The sequence below is a fragment of the Ovis canadensis genome, chromosome 1 (genome assembly GCF_042477335.2).
Source record: "Ovis canadensis isolate MfBH-ARS-UI-01 breed Bighorn chromosome 1, ARS-UI_OviCan_v2, whole genome shotgun sequence".
Classification (NCBI taxonomy): domain Eukaryota; kingdom Metazoa; phylum Chordata; class Mammalia; order Artiodactyla; family Bovidae; genus Ovis; species Ovis canadensis.
In genome coordinates, this window is record NC_091245.1 from 69986323 (window position 1) to 70014167 (window position 27845).

Below are 27845 nucleotides of genomic sequence, written 5' to 3' on the forward strand. Positions count from 1 at the left end.
CTTTGCCAACAAAGGTCCATCTAGTCAAGGCTGTGGTTTTTCCAGTGGTCATGTATGGATGGGAGAGTTGGACTATAAAGAAGGTTGAGCACAGAAGAATTGATGCTTTTGAACTGTGGTGTTGGAGAAGACTCTTGAGAGTCCCCTGGACTGCAAGGAGATCCAACCAGTCCATCCTAAAGGGAATCAGTCCTGGGTGTTCATTGGAAGGATTGATGTTGAAGCTGAAACTCCAATACTTTGGCCACCTGATGTGAAGAGCTGACTCATTAGAAAAGACCCTGATGCTGGAAAGATTGAGGGCAGGAGGAGAAGGGGATGACAGAGGATGAGATGGTTGGGTTTGGGTGGACTCAATGGACATGGGTTTGGGTGGACTCTGGAGTTGGTAATGGACAGGGACACCTGGCGTACTGCAGTTCATGGGGTCGCAAAGAGTCAGACACGACTGAGCAACTGAACTGAACTGGACTGAATTGAATCAAGGTCAAGTACATCATTAAAAACAAGGTTATACAAATATAATGACTACAAATAAAGTATAGTACATTATACTCAGATATGAAAATCACCCTAAGGTCTCCCCAGGACCATACTTCCATCCAAGGACTCTCCAAAATTTGGACCCAAGAAATCATAATGAACTTGGATTTGGACTAGTTATAGGAATAGCCTGCGAAAACATCTTTGAAAGTCTAAACTTATAACAAAGCATCACATAACAAAGCAAAATCTGACAGACTTACAAGAAAAAAAATGGCAAATCCACAGTTACTATTGGAGATTTTCATCCACCTCTCTCAGAAGCTGATCAATCAAGCAGAAAGTTAATAAGGATATAGATTTAAACAATCCAATTAACATCTTTAATGTGATGATCAACTCTAGAATCCTGCACCCAACAATGAGAAAATACACAGTATTTTTAAGCACATATCATATTTATAAGGATTGATTTTTACATACTGGACCATAAAGCAAGCCTTAACCAAAGGATCAGTATCATATAGATTGTGTTCTCTGAACACAGTGAGGTGGGAAATTGACAGCAACAAACTTTTAGAAAACTCAATACAGTCAGAAAAATTTCAAACTTCTATATTACTTGTGGATCAAAAAAATTATATCAGAAACTAGTAAACACAGAAAAAAGTATTACAGCCTGTAGAATACAGTTAAAACAATATTTAGAAATACATTTATGGTTTTTCATGCTTATATTAAGGAAAGAAGATTTAAACTAGGGAGCTAAGACTTCAACCCAAGATATTTGGAAAAGAAGAACATGTAAACAAAAATAAATTAAAAGGAAAATAAAATTATGTAAAAAGCAGAAATTAATACAATAAATAACAAAGACACAATAGAGAGAATCAACAATAGCAGATTTTTTGAACACTATTAATATAATTAATATATTATCCTTCCCTGGACTTCCCTGGTGGCTTGGATGGTAAAGCGTCTGCCTACAGTGTGGGAGACCTGGGTTCAATCCTTGGGCCAGGAAGATCTCCTGGAGAAGGTAATAGCAACCCACTCCAATATCCTTGCCTGGAAAATCTCATGGATGGAGGAGCCTGGTGGGCTACAGTCCACAGGGTTACAAAGAGGCGGACGCGACTGAGCGACTTCACTTCACTAATATAGAAAAACTTTGGCAAGATTGGTGTAAAAAAGGCATGAACAAACTATATCAGGAAGGAGAAAATAGACATAAATATAAACATGACAGATATTAAAATATAAAATTTATGTTAATAAATTTGAGAATCTTGTCAACATGGGGAGTTTTGAGGAAAAGCTTAACACACAAAACTGACTCATGAAGAACTAGAAAACCTAAATAGATATACACATTAAAGAAATTGGGTTATTAATTTAAGCATATGTACAAACTACATATAAATACACACCCATACAAAGAGGCCTAAGTGGTTTTACACATAAATTCTACCTTAGAAAATCCCACTTTTTAAAAAATTATTTATGCATTTTTGATTACACTGGGTCTTCGTTGCAGTGATGTCTTTCTGTGGTTGCAGTGAGTGGGGGCTTCTCCTTGTTGCAGTGCATGGGCTTCTCGTTGTGGTCACTTCTCTTGTCACGGAGCATGCTCGGGCTCTAGAGTACAAGGGCTTCAGTAAGTTGTATTGGCCTCATAGCAGGTGCGCTTCAGGAGTCGTGGCTTATGCGCTCTAGAGTATGAGCTCAGAAGTTGTGGTGCATGGGCCTAGCTACTCCATGGCATGTGGGATCTTCCTGGATCAGAGATCACACCCATGTCTCCTGCTTTGGCAGACAGACTCTTTACCAAAGAGCCACCAGGGAAGCCCCAGAAAATCCCACTCTTAAACAGACTTGGCTCTTTCAGACATTATACAAAGAAGGTATATACTTCAGCTCATTTTCTCAGGTTGGTATAACTTCCGTAACAAAACAAGACAAGGACTGTGTAACACAGGAAATTAGATCAAGTTATGTTGTAAATATAGATCCATAAATTCAAAATAAAATACTATCCAACAGAATCTAGCATGCATTAACAATTACACCTAACAGCATTAAAACCCATTAACTTACCACATTAACAGATTAAAGGGAAAAATAAGATCATCTAGGTAAATTAAGAAAAAGCATTTATTAAAATCCAACACATCTTCTAGCTACTATGTAGACTAGAAACAGAGGATAGGAAGAGGACCTCAGATAAACCTGAATTGCCTGAAGGGATATTTCTGGGGGAAAGACATTTGCTTTATTCAGTTGTCCAAGAAAAAAACTCAGGGGTTTGTACTGGTTATTTGTACCTGGGGCACTGGCAGGCATATAAAAATATATTCCGGGAATCAGCCAAGAGGATCAAAAACCTCCACTAAAAGGGCAAAATACTTTGTGGTACTGTTCACAACTGTATTTTCATGGAAACTGGGGGACCTGAGAAGTCCTAGTTCCATCTAAGAGAATAATACATTATTGCCTGCTTTATAAAAGCATCTTTGTAAGTTTTCTTCTCAGTTGCCATTAAACTTGATATTCTCTATGTCTATTAGTGTCTTTCTGTTAATCATATTAGGCTTCCCTGGTGGCTCAGATGGTAGAAGAATCTGCCTTCAATGCAGGAGACCAGGGTTTGATCCCTGGGTCAGGAAGATATCCTGGAGAAGGGAATGGCAATCCACTCCAGTATTCTTGCCTGCAGAATTCCATGGACAGAGGAATTCTGTTCATCATATTATGGTTCCATTATGACAACAATCCAGAAGGTACTTCTGTCTACCAGAAACCTGTAGTAAACATCATACCTTGTGATGAAACACTGAAAACATTCCCTTGAAAAATAAAGACTAAACTTGTCTGCTATAACTGCTTCTCTTCTCTTCACCACTGTATTGAAAGTCTTAGCTAGCACATTAAAAAAAAAAAAAACTGAAGTTTATGTATAGATAATGTAGTTATATGGGCTTTCCCAGGGGCACTGGTGGTAAAGAACCCACCTGCCAATGCAGGAGACATAAGAGATGCTGGTTCAATCCATGAGTCAGGAAGATCCCCTAGAGAAGGGAATGATAACCCACTCCAGTTTTCTTGCCTGAAGAATCCCATGGACAGAGGAGCCTAGCAGGCTACAGTCTATGGGGTTGCAAGGAGTTAGACATGACTGAAGCGACTTAGCACACACACACACACACACACACACACACACACACACACACACACAAACGTAGTTATATGGGCTTCCCAGGATGGCGCTAGTGGTAAAGAATCCGCTGGCCAGTGCAGGAGACTCAGTAGGGAAGATCCCCTCGAGTAGGAAATGGCAACCCACTTCAGTATTCTTGCCTGGGAAATCCCATACACAGAGGAGCCTGGCGAGCTACAGTCCATGGGGCTGCCAAGCATCGGACATGACTGAGCAACTGAGCAGGCAAGCATGCAATGTATATTATATATTTAGAGAAAGGGAAAATCTACAGAAAAAAATTATTAGAACAAAAACAGTTCAGCAAAGTTGGCATACATAAGGTTACTATATGAAAATTATAATCTTATAAACCAACAATAGTTATAAAACACTTAAAAAATAGATATACCTACAATAGCAACAAAAATATTAGGTATAAAGGAATGACTCTAACAAAAGATGACCTTTATGGATTATCAAAATGTATTGGAAGCAATAAAGAATATGAACTAGGGGCCTTGTCTATTTACTAACCCATAGAGAAGTATTTTAATGTTTTAACATTGATACAGACTTGCTGATGTAAACTACTGAAAATAACCCTCGTTTATCATCTTTACAAGTGGAAAACTTCAATATCATAACATTGTTGATTTTTCCCAAATTAATCTATAAACTTAATAAAATTTCAATCAAAACTGTCAGAAAGTTTTTCATGAAATGTAACAAGCTGATTTTAAAATTTGCATGGAGGAGCACAAGGCTGAGACAATTTTAAAGAATTTTAAAGAATTCAATTTTAAAGAAAAGAATAGGTAGGTAACTAACCCTGTCAGGAGGCTTCCCTGGTAACTCAGCTGGTAAAGAATCCACCTGCAATACAGGAGACCCCTGTTTGATTCCTGGATCTGGAAGATCCCCTAGAGAAGGGATAGGCTTCTTCCAGTATTCATGAATTAATATTATCTAGAGTTCATAAAGAATGTCTCCAAATCAATAAGGAAAAGACAACCCAATCAAAAATAAGTAAAGGATTTGAAATGGCAATTTGCAGAAAAGGGATCTAGGGGCTTCCCTGGTGGCTCAGTGGTAAAGAATCTGCCTGCCAATGCAGGAGACACAGGTTCAATCCCTGGTCCCAGAAGATCCCACATGCCTTGAAGCAGCTAAGCCCATGTACCACAGCTGTTGGGCCTGTGCTCTAGAGCCCGGGAACCACAGCTACTGACCCCACTGCTGCAACTACTGAAGCCCATGTGCCCTAAAGCTGTGCTCTTCCACAACAAGAGATGTCACCACAATGAGATGTCCTAACACTGCAAAGAAGAGTAGCCCCTGCTCACTGCAACTACAGAAGCCTGGGTACCAACAAAGACCCAGCACAGCCAAATATATATATATATTTTAAAGGGCTCTGTCAGTAACATGAAAGATGCTCCACCTTAGTAGTGGGACATAGGTTTTACTGCTTGCGATAGAGACCTAAAGTAACAGTGGCATTAAAAACGTTAATAGTCTAAGGCTAATATGGTGGCTATATTGTGTGCAGTCATCAAAGCTGTTAGGTCACTCTTTCGTCAGAGATCTTGGTCTTTCTATTTTGTTATTCTGCCATCCTTCATATATTGTCCTTATCTGTGTGGTTCAAGATGGTTTAACAACACATCTGCATTTCAGTGAGTGGAAAGTGAGAAAGGGAAGGGGCAGGGATATTGGACACAACTTAGATGATGCCAAAATCATTTCTCATAAACCACATACCTTCAGCTTGCTGCAAGGACCCTGGGAAACATAGTCAGTCTTCATTCTGGATGGTCCTTTGGCCAGCTAATAATTAGATTTTCTATCACTGTGGTAGAAGGGAAGAAGTTTGGGAAGCAGTCTCTACCATAACAGGTAAACAAAGTATTTTACACTCATTTGATTGGAAAAAAAATTAAACTTTTGAGAACAAGTGTTGGCAATGATATGGTACAAAGCAAATTCTTATATGCTGAGAGTGGAGCATATGGTCAGTTTGGAAAACAACTTGTAATATTGATGACGTGCATATTCTCTGAGGTGGCAAGTCTGTTTAGGGAATATACTGAAAGAAACCTCTCCCACATGGGCACAAGTGGATGGTTACAAGAATGAGCTCAGTATTATTTAAATTATCAAAATAATTGGAAGTTTTAAAATGTCCAACCAGAGAATGAATCAATTGTGATCCATTGTACATGTAGTCATACAATAGAATTGTATACAACAGTGAAAGTAAATGAAGTGGAACTACATGTATCATCAATAGACGAATCTTAAAAATAAAATCTTAAGGGAGAGGGTGGGATGATTTGGGAGAATGGCATTCTAACATGTATACTATCATGTAAGAATCGAATCGCCAGTCTGACGCAGGATACAGCATGCTTGGGGCTGGTGCATGGGGATGACCCAGAGAGATGTTATGGGGCGGGAGGTGGGAGGGGGGTTCATGTTTGGGAACGCATGTAAGAATTAAAGATTTTAAAATTAAAAAAATATATATATAAAATAAAAATTTAAAAAAATATATATATATATAATCTTAAGGCACAGAAGCAATTTGTGAAAGGATATCTGCAATCTGACACTATTTAATAAAGTTTTAAACACGGTGCCTCTATGGACTGTTTATAGAAATACATATGCTGTATTTGGGGGGACCTGACAAATAGCATCCCTTTTTCCTGCCCAGTTCCTGAACCAGTTGAGAAATCACATAGGAGTTAGCAGATGAAAACCAAAATATGAACTTTATGACCCATAAAGGATAGATGGAAGACTGTGGCCCTCATATTAAATGAGAGCTGAAATGGTCTTGATAACTGTTGCCAGTCTAGACTTTAGAGCAGTTCACCTGTGGGAAAATTTAAAGGGTAAACTCACATCTCCTCAGCCCCTCAGTCCATCGGCTCCCTGGAATCTGATAAGAGAGGGAAGGAAAAAGAGAGTAAATCTCACCTCAGGACGTATTATTTTATATACTCTCTTTAGTCCAGAACCCTGAATCAACAACTATCACTCAGCAGCCAGGGATGGGGCAAAGATCAAGGAGGGTTTAAGGAAAATCTCTCCTAAAGGAAACTAAAGAAATGAATGAGAAGTATCCTAACACTTATAACCGTCTCATGGGGATGGTAAGAACCAAATTTGACCTAGTTTTTATTCCTGAGCCCTGTCTAACTCCCCAGGGACTGTAGCCCTCCAGGTTCTTCTGTCCATTTACCTAGTCACAAAGAATTTAATTTTTAGGAGCATTACAACCAAATGATGGCCACTTACATGGAGTCAAAAGTTGTCTTTGGTGGACATATATGATATCCTGCACATTTTTTTTAATCTCTCAATAGTATTTTATTTAAAAGTTCACAATTAGAGCACTTGTGATAACACAAAAAGTTTAAAAGTGACAAAGGCTGCCCTGTAGCAAAGATTTTTCTTGTATGGAGAAGGAACAAGGACTTTGTGCCTAAAATGTGTAAAACTTAACATTGCATCAGGGGACTCAGTAGATCAACAGAACCTGTCCTCTGAAGGGAATGAACATAACTTCCAAGTTATTCCAAAGTGGACAGAAAGGAGTGTGCAGGACATCTTCCTGCATCCTGTCATTCCTAGGTTGATAGCATCCTATCAACCCCAAATAGACACACATTAGGACTTTTCTATAACTAGTGAAAATATAATCCAGTGCTGGAGAGTGTCTAGTTAAATGCTCATTCTCATTCTAAGTTAACAGCGGTGAAATTAAGACCATCCCACCTTTCTGAAAAACAGTTAGCAGAAGGTGTCAAAAGCTTTAGAAATATGGAATTCCACTTCTAGGGCTCTGGCCTAAAGAAGTTAACTGAAATGCCAATAAAGATTTGGACACAAAATGCTCACTGTAGCATGTAGCTTCACATAAAACATCCTCCTCTTCTTTTAACTGATGCTATCTTCTAAATATTCAATTATACAGGAAGAGTCAAATCATTTATCAGTTATTATGCCATAAAGTAATGTTTTATAATTATTTTTGAAAAACCTTGTGAAATAAGAAAGTTATAATTTAATATAGAATTTATATATGTATATTGTGTATAAACTGTATATTTGCTGTACTTATGGTTTCAACTATATGCATAGAAAATGACCATCTTTTAAATGATGCAATTATGTTATGCATGATTTTATTCTTTATATTTTTCTGTATTTAAGAAAATACATAAATATATTTTAAAAAGAACCTCCCTGAAAAATAAATATAGTATCATGTAATATTAAAGCTCATTCCATATATATTTTCTGTCTTTTCAGTTCTAATTTTCACATAAAATGCATTAGATTATCCAACAAATGATTAAAATATATTTAAACTAACACTGTTTAAAAGCTCCCTTTTATCACACCATTCAGAAATTCTGGTTTCCTTTTAAAATAAATTATTCTTCAAGTGATGAATTTCATATTTAATTTATAGCCTTCATTATCAATTTTGCCATTCTCATCCAATTAAAACTTTTATTGGGCCCTTTGCTAAATAGACCTTTAAATTTTTTATGATACAGATTGATTGCCTGATGCAGTGTTTCTCAGTCGTGTATTTGTTTATTATCTTTCTTTGAGGCACACAGGCTTCACTCTCGTGGCGCAGGCTCAGTAGTAGCAGCATATAGGCTTCTTTACCCACGTTCCTTGCTTTGGAAGGTAGACTACTAATCATTGGACCACCAGGGAAGTCCCCGCAACCATTTTTTGTCATCACCTCCCTTCAGAGCCTTTTTAGACATTTTTTCATAATTGCTCCCACCCCATAAAATTTTAATATCTGTTTATGTACTATGTGTATATTCATGGTTTATATCTAAAAAGTGTAAATTTTTTCACTCTCCCAAGAACTAATTTTCACCCCTTTGGTGGTGATACTGCCCTCCTTAAAAATGTGTGGCCTAAAGAAACATTTTGGGAAAATGTTATTTTAACTCTTACAATGAGTCTCAAGCCCACGTCTTTTGTTTTTATAGCTGCCTGCCTCTCAAACATCACATGGTGATCACTCCAACACTGCTGCTGTGGGGAGAGAAAGACGCATTTATGGAGGTTGAGATGGCTGAAGTCACAAAGATTTATGTTAAAAACTATTTCAGGCTAACTATTTTGTCAGAAACCAGTCATTGGCTCCAACAAGAACAACCTGACATAGTGAACAAATTGATATGGACATTTCTAAAAGAAGAAACACGAAGAAAAGATTGACTTTTTCTATGAGGAATCTACAATGGAATCTCCAAATAATTTTTAAAAATTGTTCATCAACTTCTTTAAGCTTCATTAGGAAAAAATTGTTTTAATATGCTTTATTATAAATAAGTATCCTGACAAATGATATTGAAAAAAATCTGAGAATGTGTGAACTTGTAACATGTTGATTTTCTTTTGTTGTATTTTGCACAGAAAAGCATTTGCCTTAAAATGTATACACTTGGACAAAAAGGAAGTTGGAGAATGTGGCTCAATTTTGGTTTTTTTTTTTTGCATTCTTTACCTTGTTAATATATGGTGCCTTTTATAAATGTATATTAAAGATTAGCTGTGCCATATTAAAAGGCAAATGTGCAGTGATATAAATTTTTATTTTATTGTTCAAAAGTTCTTTTTACTATTTTTTAACCATTAAAAAATTCTGTTATCAAATATCTTGGATTTATAGTATATTTATTAGTTTGAAAGCAAATATGACAAGGTGAATGTGCATCTTAAAATAGGCCATAAATACTACTTACACTGGGAAGTGTAACAAGAGAGGATATGAAGATTCTTACATTTACATACATAGTTATTAAACATTATAGGGAAGCAAGTCCATTAAACTGTTTGCCTTAATTCTCTAGCTAAATGGGTGAGAGATTTAGGAAAAGGATGAAAATGTCCTTTTGCCCCATTTAAAGCAAGAAGAAATGAATGCTATACTTCCTATGTGCACTAGAATCTCAGCTCCACAGGGCAGAGACTTTTGTTTCATTAACTGACACAATATCCAGCATCTAGAATAAGAGCCTGATTCTTTGTGTGAACTCAGATATTTGCTAAATGAATAAATAAATTATCTGATACACTGTTAGGCACTGTGGGGGAAATATGAAAGAAAAGTAGTATCATAACATTGATCTTTCCCTTAAGAAGTATACACAGAATGCATGTGTGCATGCTAACTTGCTTTAGTCATGTCTGACTCTTTGCGACCCTATGGACTATGGGCCGCCAGGCTCCTCTGTCCATGGGATTCTCCAGGCAAGAATACTGGAGTGGACCACCATGCCCTCCTTCAGGGGATCTCCTTGACCCAGGGATCAAACCTATGTCTCTTATGTTTCCTGCATTGGCAGGTGGGTTCTTTACCACTAGCACCACCTGGGAATGCAGTTAAATTAAACAAGGGTTCAAAAGAGTAATGAACATTACAAATAAGAGTGAGAAAGGAATTCCCTGGCCCAGTGGTTAGGACTTGACCCTTGCACTGCTGGGCCTAGGTTCAATCCCTGGTCGGGGAACTAAGATCCCACAAGGGTGTGGTGAAAAAAAAAAAAAAAAGAATTACAAAATAGAGGATGATGCCAACTTAAGAGATTACTACTCATTCTGTTGGGTTGCTCTCATTTGGAATGGGAGACAACCAGTAACAATGCCAAATCATGGCTTTTTTAGAGTCTACAACTGTGTTCCTGTTTCCCTCACTAAGCATAGTTCTGAGAAGTGACAGAAGTAAGTGGAATGTCTCTAAATATTCTTATTATCGTATCCTAGCAACATGTGTTTACCAATAAAAGCCCAGTTTTCTATATACACTGTGGTATATGAGGTACTTCTACCTCCGAACCTTGCAAGGTAGGGAGTATCACCACTTTAGAGATGTAAAAATGAGATTGATCACTGCCTACAGCATAAGAGTCAGAACCAGGATCTGACCTAGATCCATTTGGTTGTAAAGTCCATAATCTTTCCACTTAGATCACATTCTGTTTAACAGTCTTTGGTATCCATACTGCTCTTCCTATTTTATGGGTAACCTGGTATATTCCAATAATTAGAAACATCTTTTAGAAACCTACAATTTTACTTTGAATTCTGAAGGAATTTAAATTAGCAAATAGCAAACAGGAATATTTGATACAGCAGATGCAACAAACTATAGCAGAGAGCCTGTTTCAACCACCTTTGATTATGCTTCCCCCTTGATCATTTTCAAAGGGCAGCAACTAAGGAAGGAACAAGACATTATTGACCATGTGTCATGACACAATAAAGTAATCCTAACTTATTTTAACGAAAGCCTGTTTCTGACAAATGTGATTTTAAGGTTTCTTGTTGTTGTTACTTATGTCACTTTGGAATGCTGACCAGTTCATCCGAACTAATATTAAGAATATGGGTCGAAACGTGCCATGGCTGATCCTGGCCTATGATAATGGTGTTTTCTAATTTTCATTGGATGTTTCCATAGAAGAGTGCTTGCAACAGATATAAAGCCTCAGGGGTGCCATCAGTTAAACATAGTATAAAGAGACAGTCCTGTCTCTGCAGAAATCAATTTGTAGGAAGAGTAAATAAATTTGACTTACCAATTGCCAAAGCATCTCACAGTAAGCAAACTTGACTGGTAAATCCATTTAAATTAAAAAGTTGTGATTAACACATATTCATCTATTTGATAGGTCCTTAGTAGGTACATAATAGACAATAGAAGTTGTTATGTGAAAATAATTTACTAAGCATATATGTCAAAAGGAAGCCATTTACAAAAAAGCAGAGAAGATTGTACTGTTGATATGGTTCTAATTCTCCTGTTACATCATTTACTATTTTTGATTCTTCTGATTTTAAAGGTAATACATCATTTCCTATTAACTCACAATTGCCTCAAAGCGTTCCAATTATGTGCAAACAGATAGAGCACTTAAATATAGGGAAGGGGTGCACTCCGGGGGCTGCCCCCAGATCCAAGCTACAGGCATCCTGAGACTACGGAAAAGTCGGCCTCATGGCACAGCCCATCTTGGACTTCAAGCCTGCGAAGTTGGACTCGGAGTCTGCGGTGCTGAGCTCCACATCTCTTCCGTTGGACTCCGAGGCTGCGGTGTTGAGTTCCTCGTCTCTGCCGTGGGACTCTGAGGCTGCGGTGGTGGACGCCAAGGCTGCGTTGGAATCCGCCTTAAGCCAAGAGACGAACAAGTCCCTGTTCCCGCCGGCAGTGGACAACCCCTTTACGCAGCACACGCATATCAGCGCGTGGCGCTGGGCCTACATCGTCCTCATGGGGACCGTGTTGGTGCCCGTGCGGGTGTCTTGCATTGCTTTCCTCATCATCTTCCTCTGGCCCATGGCTGCGCTTTCCACCATAGGCCGTCGTGCTCAACCAACCGAGCCGGCCAAGAAGTGGAGAAGACTGGCGCAACCAACTCTGAAGTTCTTCTTTCAGGTGACTTTTTTTTTAGCAGGGTTCCTGGTTAAAGTGAAAGGGAAAAAAGCAACCCGAGATGAGGCCCGCATCTTTGTGGCAGCCCCGCACTCCAGTTTCTTTGATGTGATCGCCTGTGTCGTGGCAGGGTTACCCTCGGTGGTCTCTGCGAGTAAGAACGCGAATATCCCGGTGGCTGGGAAATTCTTATTGTCGACGCAGCCGGTGCTTGTGACCCGAGAGGACCCCAATTCCAGGAAGACCACCCGGGAGGAAATCCTGAAGCGAGTGACATCTAACAGAAAGTGGCCACAGATCCTGATTTTCCCGGAAGGAGTGTGTACCAACCGCAGCTGTCTGGTCACTTTTAAACTAGGGGCTTTCTCTCCAGGGGTGCCTGTGCAGCCAGTGCTGCTCAGGTACCCAAACCCCCTGGACACGGTGACCTGGACCTGGCAGGGGTTTACAGGTTTCCAGGCCTGTATGTTGACCCTGAGTCAACCATTCACCAGGGTAGAGGTTGAGTTTATGCCTGTTCATATTCCAAACGTCCAAGAGAAAAAAGACCCTGTCCTTTTTGCCAATACAGTGAGGATCATCATGGCCAATGCTCTTGGGGTGCCCGTGACAGACCACACTTACGAAGACTGCAGACTGATGATTTCTGCAGGTAACCTTCAACTACCCATGGAAGCTGGTTTGGTGGAATTTACAAAAATTAGCCAGAATTTAAAGTTAGATTGGGATAATATTCATCAGTACTTGGATAAATACGCTGAAATTGCAGTTGCCTCCAAAGGAGGGAAGGTAGGAATCGAGGAGTTTGCAAATCATTTGAAACTCCCAATTTCAGAGCCCTTGCAACAACTTTTTGCCCTCTTTGACAGGAATCACGATGGCACCATAGACTTCAGAGAGTATGTGATAGGTCTGACCGTCCTGTGCAATCCTGTCAACACTGAAAAGATTCTGCAAATGTCATTTAAGCTTTTTGATCTTGATAAAGATGGTTTCATAACTGAACAGGAATTAGCGGCTATACTTCGGGCAGCTTTTGGAGTACCAGATCTTGACGTTTCCACACTCTTTCGGGAGATAGCTGGACCAAAGTCAGACCACATTTCATACAGGACCTTTAAGAAATTTGCCCTGAAGCATCCAGTATATGCCAAGTTATTTAGTTCATACTTAGACCTCCAGGCAGCCTATGTATATTCATTACCACAGCCAGTACAGGCTTGATGATTGCATTCAGATGTTAAAGTCAGCCCTGAAAATGGTGAAGTAACATCCAAGCTGAAACTATGACTGGAATAAAAATTATCCTTTGAGGAAAAATACAATGGTTTTTATTCTAAGTGGTCTGTGCACTTAATTATGATATTTAAAGTTTACTTAAAGAATATATATTTCAATTTGATTTTATAGTACCTAATTTTCTTCTTAAGATAGTTTGTTTCAGTGTGGTCTAAAGGTAGAAAAATAAGAAATCTGCTTATAACTTTGTTCACTTAGCATGGTGCCTTTATTATTCTGCTTCAAGTAGGTAAAATAAGTAAATAAGTAAAAATGAAGTGTCTTCTTTTGCTAAAGTAAAGCCAGAGGAACATTATAGCCCACCACCTCTCCCTCATTGTTGCAGAGAAAATATCTCATTAAGAGCTCTATTAGCAATAAATACATTGTTGCCATCATTATTCTCTCCAAAAGGGATTGGATCTGCTGCATAAAGCCTTCTTTGCTCTTTCTCAGAGTGGACAATGTCCATATTTTACAAGACAAAATAAAAATAAACATCAGGAAGATATAGTACTGGTAGTACCATTGAAATAGTTATAAATGGCATAGCTGCCTGTATTTTTTTTTTTAAGCTATGAAAGTGATTATTGAGAATGTGAAAAGAAATCACAAGAGACTGCAATATCTGGAAAGCTAGCTAATATAATAGACATAGTTGTTATAAATACAGAAATTCTGAGAAATTCTGTTATGTATGATTCTCACCAAAAGTGGAAAAGTTTATAGTTGCATGTTCTGCATTACTGAGAATATTCCTTCCATTCTGACTAGGCACTCATGAAAACTGAGGCTTCTGCTTACTTTTTTGTACTTTCTTCATTATCCATATACTCCCAGCATCCTTTGCTATAAGACATCTTCACAGAGTGATGTGATCTCGAGCCCTAACCCTTCATGTCACTTTGTAGGACAAATCAGTGAAGTATTATTAGAAGCCATTCCTACACCAGGACAGGGAACTACAACTTATCCAGATGTAGAAGTGATTTTGAACCAATAAATATGCCTTGCTAACTCAAACTACTGTATCCACAACTCAGGTTGTGGCTGAATCCCCAGAATGCCTACAGCCACTTAATGCTACCAGATATGAAAGGACATTTGACTAAGGAGAGTCTTGATCACTTGTAGTCAAAATCTCTTACTTTTGCAAACCTTACAAAAACATACTCAAGTAGACACATTCCTAGGGCTTTGCACCTACTAGAGCTTTGCAAGGGCTTGTGCAAGTGGGGTCCCTAAAGCTTAAATGTTATTAGTTAGCTTCCCGGTCCACTCTAGTACTCTTGCCTGGAAAATCCCATGGACGAAGGAGCCTGGAAGGCTGCAGTCCATGGGGTCACTGAGGGTTGGACACGACTGAGTGACTTTACTTTCACTTTTCACTTTCATGCATTGGAGAAGGAAATGGCAACCCACTCCAGTGTTCTTGCCTGGAGAATCCCAGGGACGCGGGAGCCTGGTGAGCTGCTGTCTATGGGGTCACACAGAACTGAACACGACTGAAGTGACTTCGCAGCAGCAGCAGCTTCCCAGTATTTTGAAAGAGTAGAAAGAAGAGATAAGAATGGGAGAAAGGTAAGCAGATGGAGAAAGCTTAAGGGAAAGAAAAAAAAATCAGATTTTGAAATAATTTGCATGCAGTTCAGATTTGAGAAAAGAAGATGGATAAGTGACGTTTCATAAATCCACACTATTTTAGTCCATTTGGGCTGCTATAACAAAAACACCATAGGCTGGGTGCCTTAAACAACCAAAATGTATTTCTCACAACTCTGGAGGCTACAAGGTTTAAGATCACTGCACTGGAGATTCAGTGTCTGGTGACAGCCTGCTTCTTGGTTCATAGATGTCTTCTCACTGTGTACTTACCTGGCCGAAGAGGCAGAGAGAGCTCTCTGAGGTCTCTCATTTATTTTTTCTAATTTTTATTTTTGTTTATGAAGTATAGCTTGTAGAATCTTATTTCCTCTAGAAGTGCTTGAACCAGTGCCCTAGACAGCGAAAGCACATAGTCCTAATCACTGCACCTCTGCAGCATCCCCTGGACACTAATCACTCTTAGGCAGGCTCTTTCCTTGAGACATAATCATCTCCCCTTGGGGATGATCCTCCCTATCTCCAAATGCCATCACATTGGGGATTAAGTTTCCACATATGAATTTTGGGAGGACACAAATATTCATTCTCTAGCACCCACCCAGATTGATAGTCCCATGAAAATAGTGCACACATATGTAATTAAAATGCAGTAATTTTGTTTTAATTTTTATTTATTTGGCTGCACCAAGAGTTAGTTGTGGCATGCAGGATCTTTAACTGTAGCATCTGAATTCTTAAGATGTGGCATGTGGCATCTAGTTTCCCGATCAGGGATGAAATCTGAGTCCCTTGCAACAGGAGCCAGGAGTCTGCTTAACTACCAGGGAAGTCTCTGCTGCTGCTGCTAAGTCGCTTCAGTTGTGTCCGACTCTGTGTGACCCCAGAGACGGCAGCTCACCAGGCTCTCCCGTCCCTGGGATTCTCCAGGCAAGAGCACTGGAGTGGGTTGCCATTTCCTTCTCCAAAGCATGAAAGTGAAAAGTGAAAGTGAAGTCAGTCAGTCGTGTCCAACCCTCAGCAACCCCATGGACTGCAGCCATCCAGGCTCTACACCCATGGGATTTTCCAGGCAAGAGTACTGGAATGGGGTGCCATTGCCTTCTCTGAGGGAAGTCCCTACAATGATCTTTTTAAATTGGAAATTACTCATTTAAATAAGAGATTTCACTTAAAAAAAGTTACCAAGGTATATTTTTATTCAAACAATGGTATTATAACTGAAATATTCAGTAAACTTTGAAATTACTTCTAATTAGATAGTGAGCTATACAAAATACAGGCTTTTCTGATGGCTCAGAGGTAAAAAATCTGCCTGCCAATACAGGAGACATAAGAGATGAGGGTTCACTCCCTGGGTCAGGAAGATCCCCTTGAGAAGGAAATGGCAACCCATTCCAGTATTCTTGCCTGGGAAATCCCATGGACAGAGTAGCCTGTTGGGCTGCAGTCCATGGGATGGCAAAAGAGTTGAACACTACTGAGCGACTAAACAACAACATACAAACTATCAGAGTCGTTATTTCATTATATTCTACAAAATGTTAAACACAGCTTTATCTAAACTCTCTTTAACACATAACATTTTTTACTGAAGTATATTTGATATACAATATTATATAAATAACAGGTGTACAGTATAGTGATTCACAATTTTTAAAGGTTATGCTCCATGTATAGTTATTATAAAATATTGGTTATATTCCCTGTGTTGTACAATATATTTTTGTAGCTTATTTTATACATAATAGTATACCTCTTAATTCCCTACTCCTATTTGCAACCCCTGTCTCTCTCCCCTATGGTAACCACTAGTTTGTTTTCTATCTCTGTAAAAGGTAACACTTAATCTTTTTATTGTAAAATGCATACAAATTAAAAACTATATCAAACAAATCTGTAGCTAATAATAATTACATGAGTATACTATATATTATAAATATAATCTATTTTAAGATAAACACTGTTGCAGCTAACTCAAATCAAGACATTAAAACTTTTCAGCATACAAGTTCCTCTATGCCCCAAATCATAATTACAATCTCTTCCTTCTTCCCCAAATTAGATTATTTTCTTGATTTTTTTATAGTTTCACTTTCTGTATCTCTTTACATTTTTATTACCTAAATATGCATACTTTGATACTGTGATAGTAAATTATATATGTTGTGAAATAATAGAAAATATGTATTGGCCTTTGCTCCAGTTCCTAACACAAAGTTCCTAAAAACTCTAGTATTTTCCTAAGTGATAAGAGGATTAGGTTTCCCAGGTGGCAGCTAGTGGTAAAGAACCCGCCTGCCAAAGCAGGAGACATAAGAGATGAGGGTTCAATCGCTGGGTTGGGAAGATTCCCTGGAGGAGGGCATGGATATCCACTCTAGCATTCTTGCCTGGAGAATCCCACAGAGGAGCCTGATGGGCTAGAGCCCATAGGGTCACAAAGAATAGGACACAACTGAAGCAGTTTAGCACACGTGCAAGAGCATTAGGAGCATACTTAGTTTTAATATTTGGTCTCTGATCCCCATTCTTGACCTAGGGTTTCTAAACCCCTCAAGATTTTGTGAGTGATAGGAGACTCTTTTGTTCTTTTGAGGTGACTCTTGGGCTTCTGGATGGGGGCTAGTCACCAGAAAGACCAACCCATGATTAGAAGCTTAAAATCTTCACCCCTCCATCCTCTAGACGGGCTGGAAAGAGAGTTAATGATCAGTCAACTTATGTGATGAAGCCTCCATAAAAGTCCTCAAAGCATAGATTTTGGAGAGCTTCTGGGTTGGTGAATACATGGAGGTGCTACCAGAGTTGCACAGTCAGAGAGGACATGGAAGCTCTGTGCCCTTTCCTATATACCCTGCCTCTCTCCACTGGATGCTTACTTGTATCTTTTATCATATCCTTTTATAATAAACAGGCAAACAGGAAGAAAACTGTTCCCCTGGGTTCTGTGAGCTGCTCTAGCAAATTAATTGAACCCAAGCAGAGGATTATGGGAACCTTCTATTTATAGGTGATTGGTCCGAATCACAGTGACAACCTGGACTTGCAATTGGCATCTGAAGGAGGGGGCAGTCTTGTGGGACTGAACCTTTAACCTGCTGGATCTGATGCTGCCTCCACGTAGTGTCAGAGTTGAGTTAAACTGTCTGGCATCCAGCTGGTATCACAGAATTGGTTGGTGCGTGTAAAACACTCCATGTATTTGGTGTCATAAATGTTGTGAATGTGGTGGTAGTGTGGGAGTAAAGGAGAGACACACCAGAAGAGAAGAGTGAATATTTTCTAAACATATGTCCACTTGGCTAGGCCATGGTACCCATATATCAGTATTTGGTCAGTCATTATTCTAGATGTAAAGGTATTTTTTAGATGAGATTAACATTTAAGTGAGAAGACTTTGAGTAAAGCATATTACTTTCTATAATATGAATAGGTCTTTCAGAAAGGATAATTTAAATAAGATAATTAAACATTTATTCTGCCTTGGCAGTATGAAATGTTTATCTGAATATCCAGTATTTCTAATAGATGAGGGAGAATTCTTTACAAGAAGATTTCCAGCAAATTTCTATCAAATAAATGTAGAAAGAGTGATAGAATTATAAAATGATTTTACTCCACAGTTAACTGATTAAAGTGAGTCTTCCATAGATAAAACTATCAGATGAAAATTAATGGTATATTTTAGCAACATTAAATTGGGGATAACTAAAAATTATGTGCCTTCTAATTTGATTCAAAATGAATTACTTCTTGTAGAAGGCTGAATAATGCCTGCTCTGCTCCCTCTGCCCCAAAAGATGTCCATGTTCCTAATTCTAGAATCTGTGAATGTGTTAGGTTACATGGCAAAGGGGAATTAAGGTTTCAGATGGAATTAAGGTTGCTAATTAGGTGGCCTTAAAGTCGCTCAGTCGTGTCCTACTCTTTGCAACCCCATGGACTGTAGCCCACCAGGCTCCTCCATCCATGGAATTTTCTAGGCAAGAGTACTGGAGTAGGTTGCCATTTCCTTCTCCAGGGGATCTTCCCAACCCGGGGATTGAACCTGGGTCTCCCACATTGCAGGCAGATGCTTTTACCATTTGAGCCACCAGGGAATCCCAAAACAAGGAGATTCTCCTGGATTATCCACTTTGTCCCCAGTAATCACAACAGTCCTCAAAAGAGGGAGAAGGAAGGAGACTTCAGGATGATGCAATGTAAGAAGGACTCAGCCTGTTAGCTTTGATGATGGAGAAGCAAAGCCAAGAACTGAGGAACATAGGCAGCCTTGAGAAGCTGGAAAAGGCAAGGAAACTCTGCCCTAGAGCCCTCAGTAAGGGATGCAGCCTGGCCCAAGCTGGATTTTAGCCCAGTGAGATCCACATGGGACTTCCAACTTATAGAATTGAAAGTAAAAAATATGTGTTGTTTTTAAGCCACAAAGTCTGCAGTGATTTGTTAAAGCAGCAATAGAAAACTAATATACCACTTATAAAATTGTTTTTACTAAAAAGTTGAACTTGAATAAAATGAACCAGAGATCAAATTATCAACATTCACTGGATCATGGAGAAAGTGAGAGTTCCAGAAAAGCATCTACTTCTGCTTCATTGACTACCTAAAGCCTTTGACTGTGTGGATCACAACAAACTGTGGAAAATTCTTAAAGACATGGGAATACCAGGCCACCTTACCTGCCTCCTGAGAAACCTATATGCAGGTCATAAGCAACAGTCAGAAGTAGACATGGAACAACTGATTGGTGAAAAATTGGGAAAGGAGTACGTCAAGGCAGTATAGTGTCACCATGCTTATTTAACTTATATGCAGAGTGCATTCTCCTGTGTGCTCAGTCGATCAGTCATATCTGACTCTGCGATGCTGTGGACTGTAGCCTGCCAGGCTCCTCTGTCTATGGGATTCTCCAGGCAAGAATACTGGAGTGGGTTGCCATGACCTCTTCGAGGAGATCTTCCCAACTCAGAGATCAAACCTGATTCTCCTTTGTCTCCTGCATTGGCAGGTGGGCTCTTTACTGCTAGCACCACCTGGGAAGCCTGTATATGCAGAGTACATCATGTGAAATGCCGGGCTGGATGAATCAACCATAAGCTGAAATCAAAATTGCTGGGAGAAGTATCAACAACCTCATATGCAGATGATATACCACTCTAATTGCAGAAAGTGAAGAGGAACTAAAGAAACTTTTGATTAGAGTGAAAGAGGAGAGTGAAAAGGCTGGCTTGAAACTCAACATTAAAAAACTAAGATCATAGCATCCGGTCCCATCACATTATGTTCAACAGAAGAGGGAAAAGTGGAAGTAGTGACAGGTTTTATTTTCTTGGCTCCAAAATCATTGTGGATGAGGACCGCAACCATGAAAGATGCTTGCTCCTAGAAAGGAAAGATATAAAAACCTAGACAGCATACTAAAAAGCAAAGGCATTACTTGTCTGACAAAGGTTCAAATAGTCAAAGCTATGGTTTTTTCTGTAGTCATGTATGAATGCGAGAGTTGAACCATAAAGACAGCTGAGCGCCAAAGAATTGATGCTTTCGAATCGTAGTGCTGGAGAAGATTCTTGAGAGTCCCTTGGACTTCAAGGAGATCAAACCAGTCCATCCTAAAGGAAATCAGTCCTGAATATTCGTTGGAAGAACTGATGCTAAAGCTGAAGCTCCAATACTTTGACCATCTAATGGGAAAAACTGACTTATTGGTAAAGTCGCTAATTCTGGGAAATACTGAAGGCAAAAGGAAAAGGGGCAGCAGAGGATGAGATAGTTAGATAGTATCATGGACTCAATGGGCACGAATCTGAGGAAATTGGGAGACAGTAGAGAACAGAGGAGCCTGGCATGCTACAGTCCGTGGGATTGCAAAGAAGAGACACAACTTAGGGACAGAACAACAACAATAAAAAATAAGCCTCATTTCTTTTTTTACAATTTCCATTACAGGAAATATATGGGATAAATGAGCATACCAAATGATGCTTGCAAAAAGCAGTCAAATGTAAAATGTGGCATACTCTACAGCTCAAATTGCTTAGGCTTCTGCCACAATGTCAATGTCATGAGGGAAAATACAGGAGAGGGAACTCTTTTAAATTAGAAGAAACTAGGAGGCAAAAGAACCAAATATAACCCTGTATCTTGTTCGAAAACTGATCCAAACAAATCAACTGTAAAATATAGTTTGTATAATAGTTGGGAAAATTTTACAATGGGCTATATCGTAAATGGAATTATTGTCAATTAATAAGGAATACCATTAGTGGTTTGGTAATGTAAGGCAATGGCAACCCACTCCAGTACTCTTGCTTGGAAAATCCCATGGACAGAGGAGCCTGGTAGGCTGCAGTCCATGGGGTCACTAAGAGTCAGACATGACTGAGTGACTTCACTTTCACTTTTCACTTTCACGCACTGGAGAAGGAAATGGCAACCCACTCCAGTGTTCTTGCCTGGAGAATCCTAGGGACGGGGAAGCCTGGTGGGCTGCCGTCTATGGGGTCGCACAGGGTCGGACATGACTGAAGCGACTTAGCAGCAGCAGCAGCAGCAGCAGCAGCAATGCTATACAAGAAAATGTACAGCTTTTTTAAGAGATGCAAACTGAAGTATATAGGAGTAAAATGAAATGATGTTGGGTTTTTACCTGTAAAATTTTTAAAAGAAAGGGAAGAAAGAAAGAGAAAGAATGGAAAGAAGAAAGGGACTGAAGGAGAAGGGAGAAGGAGGGAGGAAGGAAAAAAGGAAGGAAGCAATAAAAGATGAAAAAGGAAAGAAAAATTGGTACAGCATATATACTCAAATCTTCATAATTGCTGATTTCTATTTATTTGTTAATAATAGCCACAGCCTTGTCTAACTCAATGAAACTATGAGCCATGCCGTGCAATACAAGTCTCTGCCCCAACCAGTAATGCTGAAGAAGCTGAAGTTGAACAGTTCTAAGAAGACCTACAAGATCTTCTAGAACTAACATCAAAAATGTCTTTTTCATTATATGTGACTGGAATGCAAAAGTAGGAAGTCAAGAGATACCTGGTGTAACAGGTAAATTTGGCCTTGAGGTACAAAATGAAGCAGGTCAAAGGCTAACAGAGTTTTGCCAGGAGAACGCACTGGTCATAACAAACACTCTCTTCCAACAACACAAGAAAAGGCTCTACACATGGACATCACCAGATGATCAATGCCGAAATCAGATTGATTATATTCTTTGTAGCCAAAGATGGAGAAGCTCTACACAGTCAGCAAAAACAAGACTGGGAGCTGACTGTGGCTCAGATCATGAACTCCTTATTGCAAAATTCAGACTCAAATTGAAACAGTAGGGAAAACCACTAGACCATTCAGGTATGACCAAAATCAAATCCCTTAGGATTATACAGTGGAAGTGACAAATAGATTCCAGGGATTAGATCTGATAGACAGAGTGCCTGAAGAACTATGGATGGAGATTCGTGACATTGTACAAGAGGCAGTGGTCAAGACCATCCCCAAGAAAAAGAAATGGAAAAAGGCAAATGGTTGTCTGAGGAGGCCTTACAAATAGCTGTGAAAAGAAGAGAAGGCAAAGACAAAGGAGAAAAGAAAATATATGCCAATTTGAATGCAGAGTTCCAAAGAATAGCAAGGAGAGATAAGAAAGCCTTCCTCAGTGATCAATGCAAAGAAATAGAGGAAAACAACAGAATGGGAAAGACTAGAGATCTCTTCAAGAAAATTAGAGATACCAAGGGAACATTTCATGCAAAGATGGGCACAATAAAGGACAGAAATGGTATGGACCTAAGAGAAGCAGAAGATATTAAGGAGAGGTGGCAAGAATACATAGAAGAACTATACAAAAAAAACCTTTATGACTCAGATAATCACAATGGTGTGATCACTCACCTAGAGCCAGACATCCTGGAATTCAAAGTCAAGTGGGCCCTAGGAAGCATCACTACAAACAAAGCTAGTGGAAGTGATGGAATTCCAGTTGAGCTATTTCAAATCCTAAAAGATGATGCTGTGAAAGTGCTGCACTGGTTATGCTGGCAAATTTGGAAAACTCAGCTGTGGCCACAGGACTGGAAAAGGTCAATTTTCATTCCAATCCCAAAGAAGGGCAATGCCAAAGAATGTTCAAACTACTGCACAGTTGCACTCATCTCACATGCTAGCAAAGTAATGCTCAAAATTCTCCAAACGAAGCTTCAACAGTACCTGAACTTCCAGATACTCAAGCTGGATTTAGAAAAGGCAGAGGAACGAGAGGTCAAACTGCCAACATCCGTTGGATCATCAAAAAAGCAAGAGAGTTCCAGAAAAACACTTACTTCTGTTTTATTGACTATGCCAAAGCCTTTGACTGTGGATCACAACAAACTGTTGAAAATTCTTCAAGAAATGGGAATACCAGACCACCTGACCTGCCTCCTAAGAAATCTGTATGCAGGTCAGAAAGCAACAGTTAGAACTGAACATAGAACAACAGACTGGTTGCAAATCAGAAAAGGAATATGTCAAGGCTGTATACTGTCACCCTGCTTCTTTAAATTATATGCAGAGTACATCATGCGAAATGCTGGGCTAGATGAAGCACAAGCTGGAATCAAGATTTCTGGGAGAAATATCAATAACCCCAGATATGCAGATGATACCACCCTTATGGCAAAAAGTGAAGAACTAACAAGCCTCTCTAAAGAGCCTCTTGATGAAAGTGAAACAGGAGAGTGAAAAGTTGGCTTAAAACTCAACATTCAGAAAACTAAGATCATGGCATCCATGACGGCCGTAGATCCAAAGTGATCTGGATGGACAATCTGAAGTGACTGTCCCATCACTTCTTGGTAAATAGATGGGGAAATAATGGAAACAGTGAGAAACTTTTTTGGAGGGGATCTCCAAAATCACTGCAGATGGTGACTGCAGCCATGAAATTAAAAGACGCTTGATCCTTGGAAGGAAAGCTATGACCAAGCTAGACAGTGTATTAAAAACCAGAGACATTACTTTGCCAACAAAGGTCGGTCTAGTCAAGGTTATGGTTTTTCCAGTAGTCATGTATGGATGTGAGAGTTGGACTAAAGAAAGCTGAGCACTGAAGAATTGATGCTTTTGAACTGTGGTGTTGGAGAAGACTCTTGAGAGTCCCTTGGACTGCAAGGAGATCCAACCAGTCCATCCTAAAGGAAATCAGTCCTGAATATTCATTGGAAGGACTGACTTTGAAGGTGAATACTTTGGCCTCCTGATGGGAAGAACTGACTCCTTGGAAAAGACGCTGATGCTGGGAAAGATTTAAATCAGGAGGAGACAGGACTACAGAGGATGAGATGGTTGGATGGCATCACGGACTCAATGGACATGAATTTGTTCTGGGAGCTGGTGATGGACCGGGAAGCCTATCGTGCTGCAGTCCATGGGGCCGCAAGTAGTCAGACGTGACTGAGCAACTGAACTGGACTGAACTGATTTGTTTGTTTGAAATGCTTCATATGAAAACATTTTTAAAGAAAGAAAAAACACTTCCAAGATAATTGCTTTTTCATGAAATCATAGTGCTTGGAGTGCTTTTTTGCCTTCCAAGGCAGTTTTACCACATGAGGATCACAGTTAAGGCCAACCCTAAATAAAATTATGAGTTTAGTTTGTTTACACTCAGAGCTCCTGTTACAGTAGGACTTTCTAGTGTTCCTGATCATAAAGCCTCTGAGGGAAAATTTTTGATAATTTCACTCCTATTAAGGTATAAATGACTACATTTGTAAATATACTAAAATAAGAATAATATTTTAAATAAAAAATTTCAGATTGTGGAATACATAGCACCATTAACACTATTTTTGTTTTGTTTTGAAAGAGGGTACTTTTTCTTGAATTACTTCACAAACTTGACTAAGCTGCCTAAGGCAGTTTAAGATAATTAAATTTACATGGACCAGAAACTATGTGTTTATCCATTCCCAACCAGAGAGTAGACTAATTTTAACTTCATCAGCTTATAAAGGGGCATGGTAGAGATGTTAGGGGACTTTGAACAGAAAGGATCTGATGCTGAACTGCCTGGTTTTAATACCTGTACCACCACTTACTGGCTGTGTGACCTGGCCTAAGTTACCTAGCATCTCATGCCTCAACTTCCTCATCTGTAATGGGGCTCATAGAAGTACCAACCTAAACAATGGTTGTAAAAATTAGTTAATACATAGAAAGCAGGTAGAGAAGTTTTCTCACCTAAAAAGCACTCAATAAATATTAATCTATTATCTCTGACACTCCTTTCTACAGAAACAATTAAGAATCAATTAGCCACTATGTTTTTCAGAAATAAGGTGTCTGAATAATTGAGACGGTCATTATTCTGAGAAATGGCTACTTCTTGGCTAATATTATGGTACAAGATGCATGTATTTTCCAAGCAATTAGTACCTACTTGTTATTACTTGTTACCTTGTGCAGAGTTTCTGAATGAAGCAAAAAGATCGAAACGTCTTCCTTTGGAAGAAGTAATCAATTAAAAAAATACCAAAAGACTTAAAGTGATTTCGATCTAGCTCTTTTCTTCACTCCAACATATTCAAAACTCTGTAGCTCATCAATCAACCCACTTCCCCGCGAAATTCAAGGCTCTGCTCCTACAATCTTACTTCCTTTTCCCACCTCATACAATTTTACAGGTTTATACGCATACCTCTGCAATATTACTGACATTGCTCAGCTAAAGTTCAAGGGCAGTTATATGAGTCACTCCCTGGATTAGAAGGGAAAGGAGTCTTCTAGAGGCTGTACACACCCTTTGCAGGGAGCTCAGGAGTGTTGCAACTCCTGTTGATTTTGTGAATTTCTTTCCTCAACACACTTGTGACCCGGTGGACTGTAGCCCGCCAGGCTCCTCTGTCCATGGAATGCTCCAGGCAAGAATATTGGAATGGGTTGCCATTTCCTTTTCCAAGGGATCTTCCCAACCCAGGGATCGAACCCAGGTCTCCCACATTGCAGGCAGACTCTTTACAGACTGAGCCAGGGACGGCTTCCTCAACACTCACACACCCAATTTTTCTTGCCCAAAGCAGGTAAATAAGGGAGTGTGACTCGCCGCAGGAAACGGCCAGTGAACTTGTCTTTCCTAGGGGGAAAAAGCGCTGACATCCAGGAAGATAAAGTGCTGAGAGACTGCACTGGCTGATTTGAACGCTGCTCGCAAGCACTTACTTACACGACTGGTTAGCACCAACCAGAAAGCAGAGAGACAGGGATAAACGGCAGAACCCGTGAGTCCCGGAGGACAGTTCGCTCCCTGGGCAATAGGGGTCGGAGTGCCTGCTGGCGGAGGTAAACAGAGCTACCACGCCTGCGCACACCCTCCCAGGTCACGTGCCGGCTCCGGCCTGGCCTCTAACACACCCTTGGATTGAGAGCTGGCGGCCCTAAGGGACCGTCAACAAACAGACGAGAGGCCGTCAACCTTTTCCTTTAGGGGGCGGATTCCGGGTAGGAGCCGAGCGTTCGGTTGAAAACGCCCCCTTCTTCTTGAGGCGGGGAAGTGAGACCTTGTCCTGGGCCTGCGGGGTGCCGCCGTGCTTCTTTGGGACATGGCCCGCTGCGGGGAGGATAGCCCGCCCCCCGGGGTACCTCTGGGATCCCCCGGAGTTTGCAGTAAGGGGTTGCAAAGGAAGGGACCCTGTGAGCGGCGCCGGCTGAAGGCGACGGTGTCGGAGCAGCTCAGCCAGGATCTGCTCAGGTAGGAGGAGGCGGGAACTCAGCCTCCTTCAGTTCTAAACGCTCCCCTCTCTGGACCAGAAACTGTGGCTCCTTCTCTCTTTCTCCATCCCTTCCTTCTTTGTTCTCCTCTCCTCGAGCCACCGAGGGAGGCTCTATTGTCTCTTCACTAACTGGCGGGTTCGCTCCCCCTATATAACCAATCCTGAGGCCACGTGCCAGGTTCCAGAGGAAAACCAAAGTTACTATCATAGTTCTGTGCAGCATCAGTTGATGCCAAAATACTCCCAGCACGGGCAGACTTAGGTCTTGAAAGGCTTTCGCTAATGTCGGGGTGGACCCAGGTTTCGGGGTCCTGAAACACAATATAAGCTTAAACGGTTCTAAGAAAAAATGATAAAATTAGGTAGAAGGGTGAGTATTTACAATGAGTAAAAATGGAACAACTCACCTGAGCGTTGGAGGTATCTTTCTTCTTATATTTCTTTAAACGGTTTAGCAGAAATGCTTACATATAAATACTTCCTGATTCCAACCTGACTTCCCCTCTCCTCCTAGAGTACTACTCTATGGCTCCCGGCAACTCCCAGCTCCCATGAGGACTTAAGCAAATGCAGAGTTGTTGTGAAGCTTAACTCAGGCTGTGATGAATCTCGGGAGAGGCATCCCTGTCTTTAAAGAAAACGAAGCTCAAAAATATTCCGTAGTTTCCATTTCTACCAAAACATTGATTCTTGAACTTTGGTGTGCATCAGAATCACCTGGAGGGCTTAGCTATACTGGGGCCCAGCCAGTTGGACTGGGATGAGGCCTGAGATTTTTAAATGTCTAACAAGGTCCTAGGTGACTTTTGCATTTTTAACAGGGTCCCATAGGGTCGCAAAAGTCGGACATGACTGAAGCAACTTAGCAGGCACGCACCCCAGCTAATGCTGATGCTGCTGGCCTGGGTCTCTGGTTGAGAACCACTCAGACAATGTACACCTAATTACCGTCAATACTAATAACTAACAGTTGTGCAACATTTAAAAGTACTTACTGTGGCTCACAGTTAAAGCTCCAGAAGCTATTAATATAAACTGAACTTTATAAAGCTTA

The 27845-nt window shown here is 40.0% G+C and overlaps 3 protein-coding genes and 1 long non-coding RNA gene across 8 annotated transcripts in view; 3 read left to right on the forward strand and 1 right to left on the reverse strand.

Moving 5' to 3' along the window:
• Positions 1–8948, forward strand: part of EPHX4 (epoxide hydrolase 4) — a 35255-nt gene extending 26307 nt beyond the window's left edge. For both annotated transcript variants that reach the window (XM_069597907.1, XM_069597917.1), the window contains one exon: positions 8710–8948. In XM_069597907.1, coding sequence (XP_069454008.1) covers positions 8710–8941 — 232 coding nt within the window. In that variant the 3' untranslated portion in view covers positions 8942–8948. The remainder of the gene's footprint in view (positions 1–8709) is intronic.
• LOC138444422 (uncharacterized) lies at positions 844–27285 on the reverse strand. Its single transcript, XR_011258461.1, has 4 exons — positions 27199–27285; positions 6590–6626; positions 5444–5531; positions 844–2121 (listed from the first exon to the last, which is right to left on the reverse strand). It is a non-coding gene; the product is annotated as an uncharacterized lncRNA (long non-coding RNA).
• On the forward strand, positions 11724–13382 carry LOC138428540 (lysophosphatidylcholine acyltransferase 2B-like). The gene has a single exon (XM_069569347.1). It carries the CDS (start codon positions 11724–11726, stop codon positions 13380–13382), a length of 1659 nt encoding a protein of 552 aa, XP_069425448.1.
• The window catches only part of BTBD8 (BTB domain containing 8), a 94493-nt gene continuing 93004 nt past the window's right edge, over positions 26357–27845 (forward strand). For 2 of the 4 annotated variants that reach the window (XM_069597798.1, XM_069597815.1), the window contains exon 1: positions 26397–26769. Coding sequence is in view for 2 of the 4 variants with exons in the window: in XM_069597780.1 (XP_069453881.1) it covers positions 26621–26769 (149 nt within the window). In the remaining 2 variants the exon portion in view is untranslated. Of the gene's footprint in view, positions 26770–27845 lie in introns of all 4 variants that reach the window. The other 2 variants (XM_069597780.1, XM_069597789.1) reach the window with 2 other exon arrangements.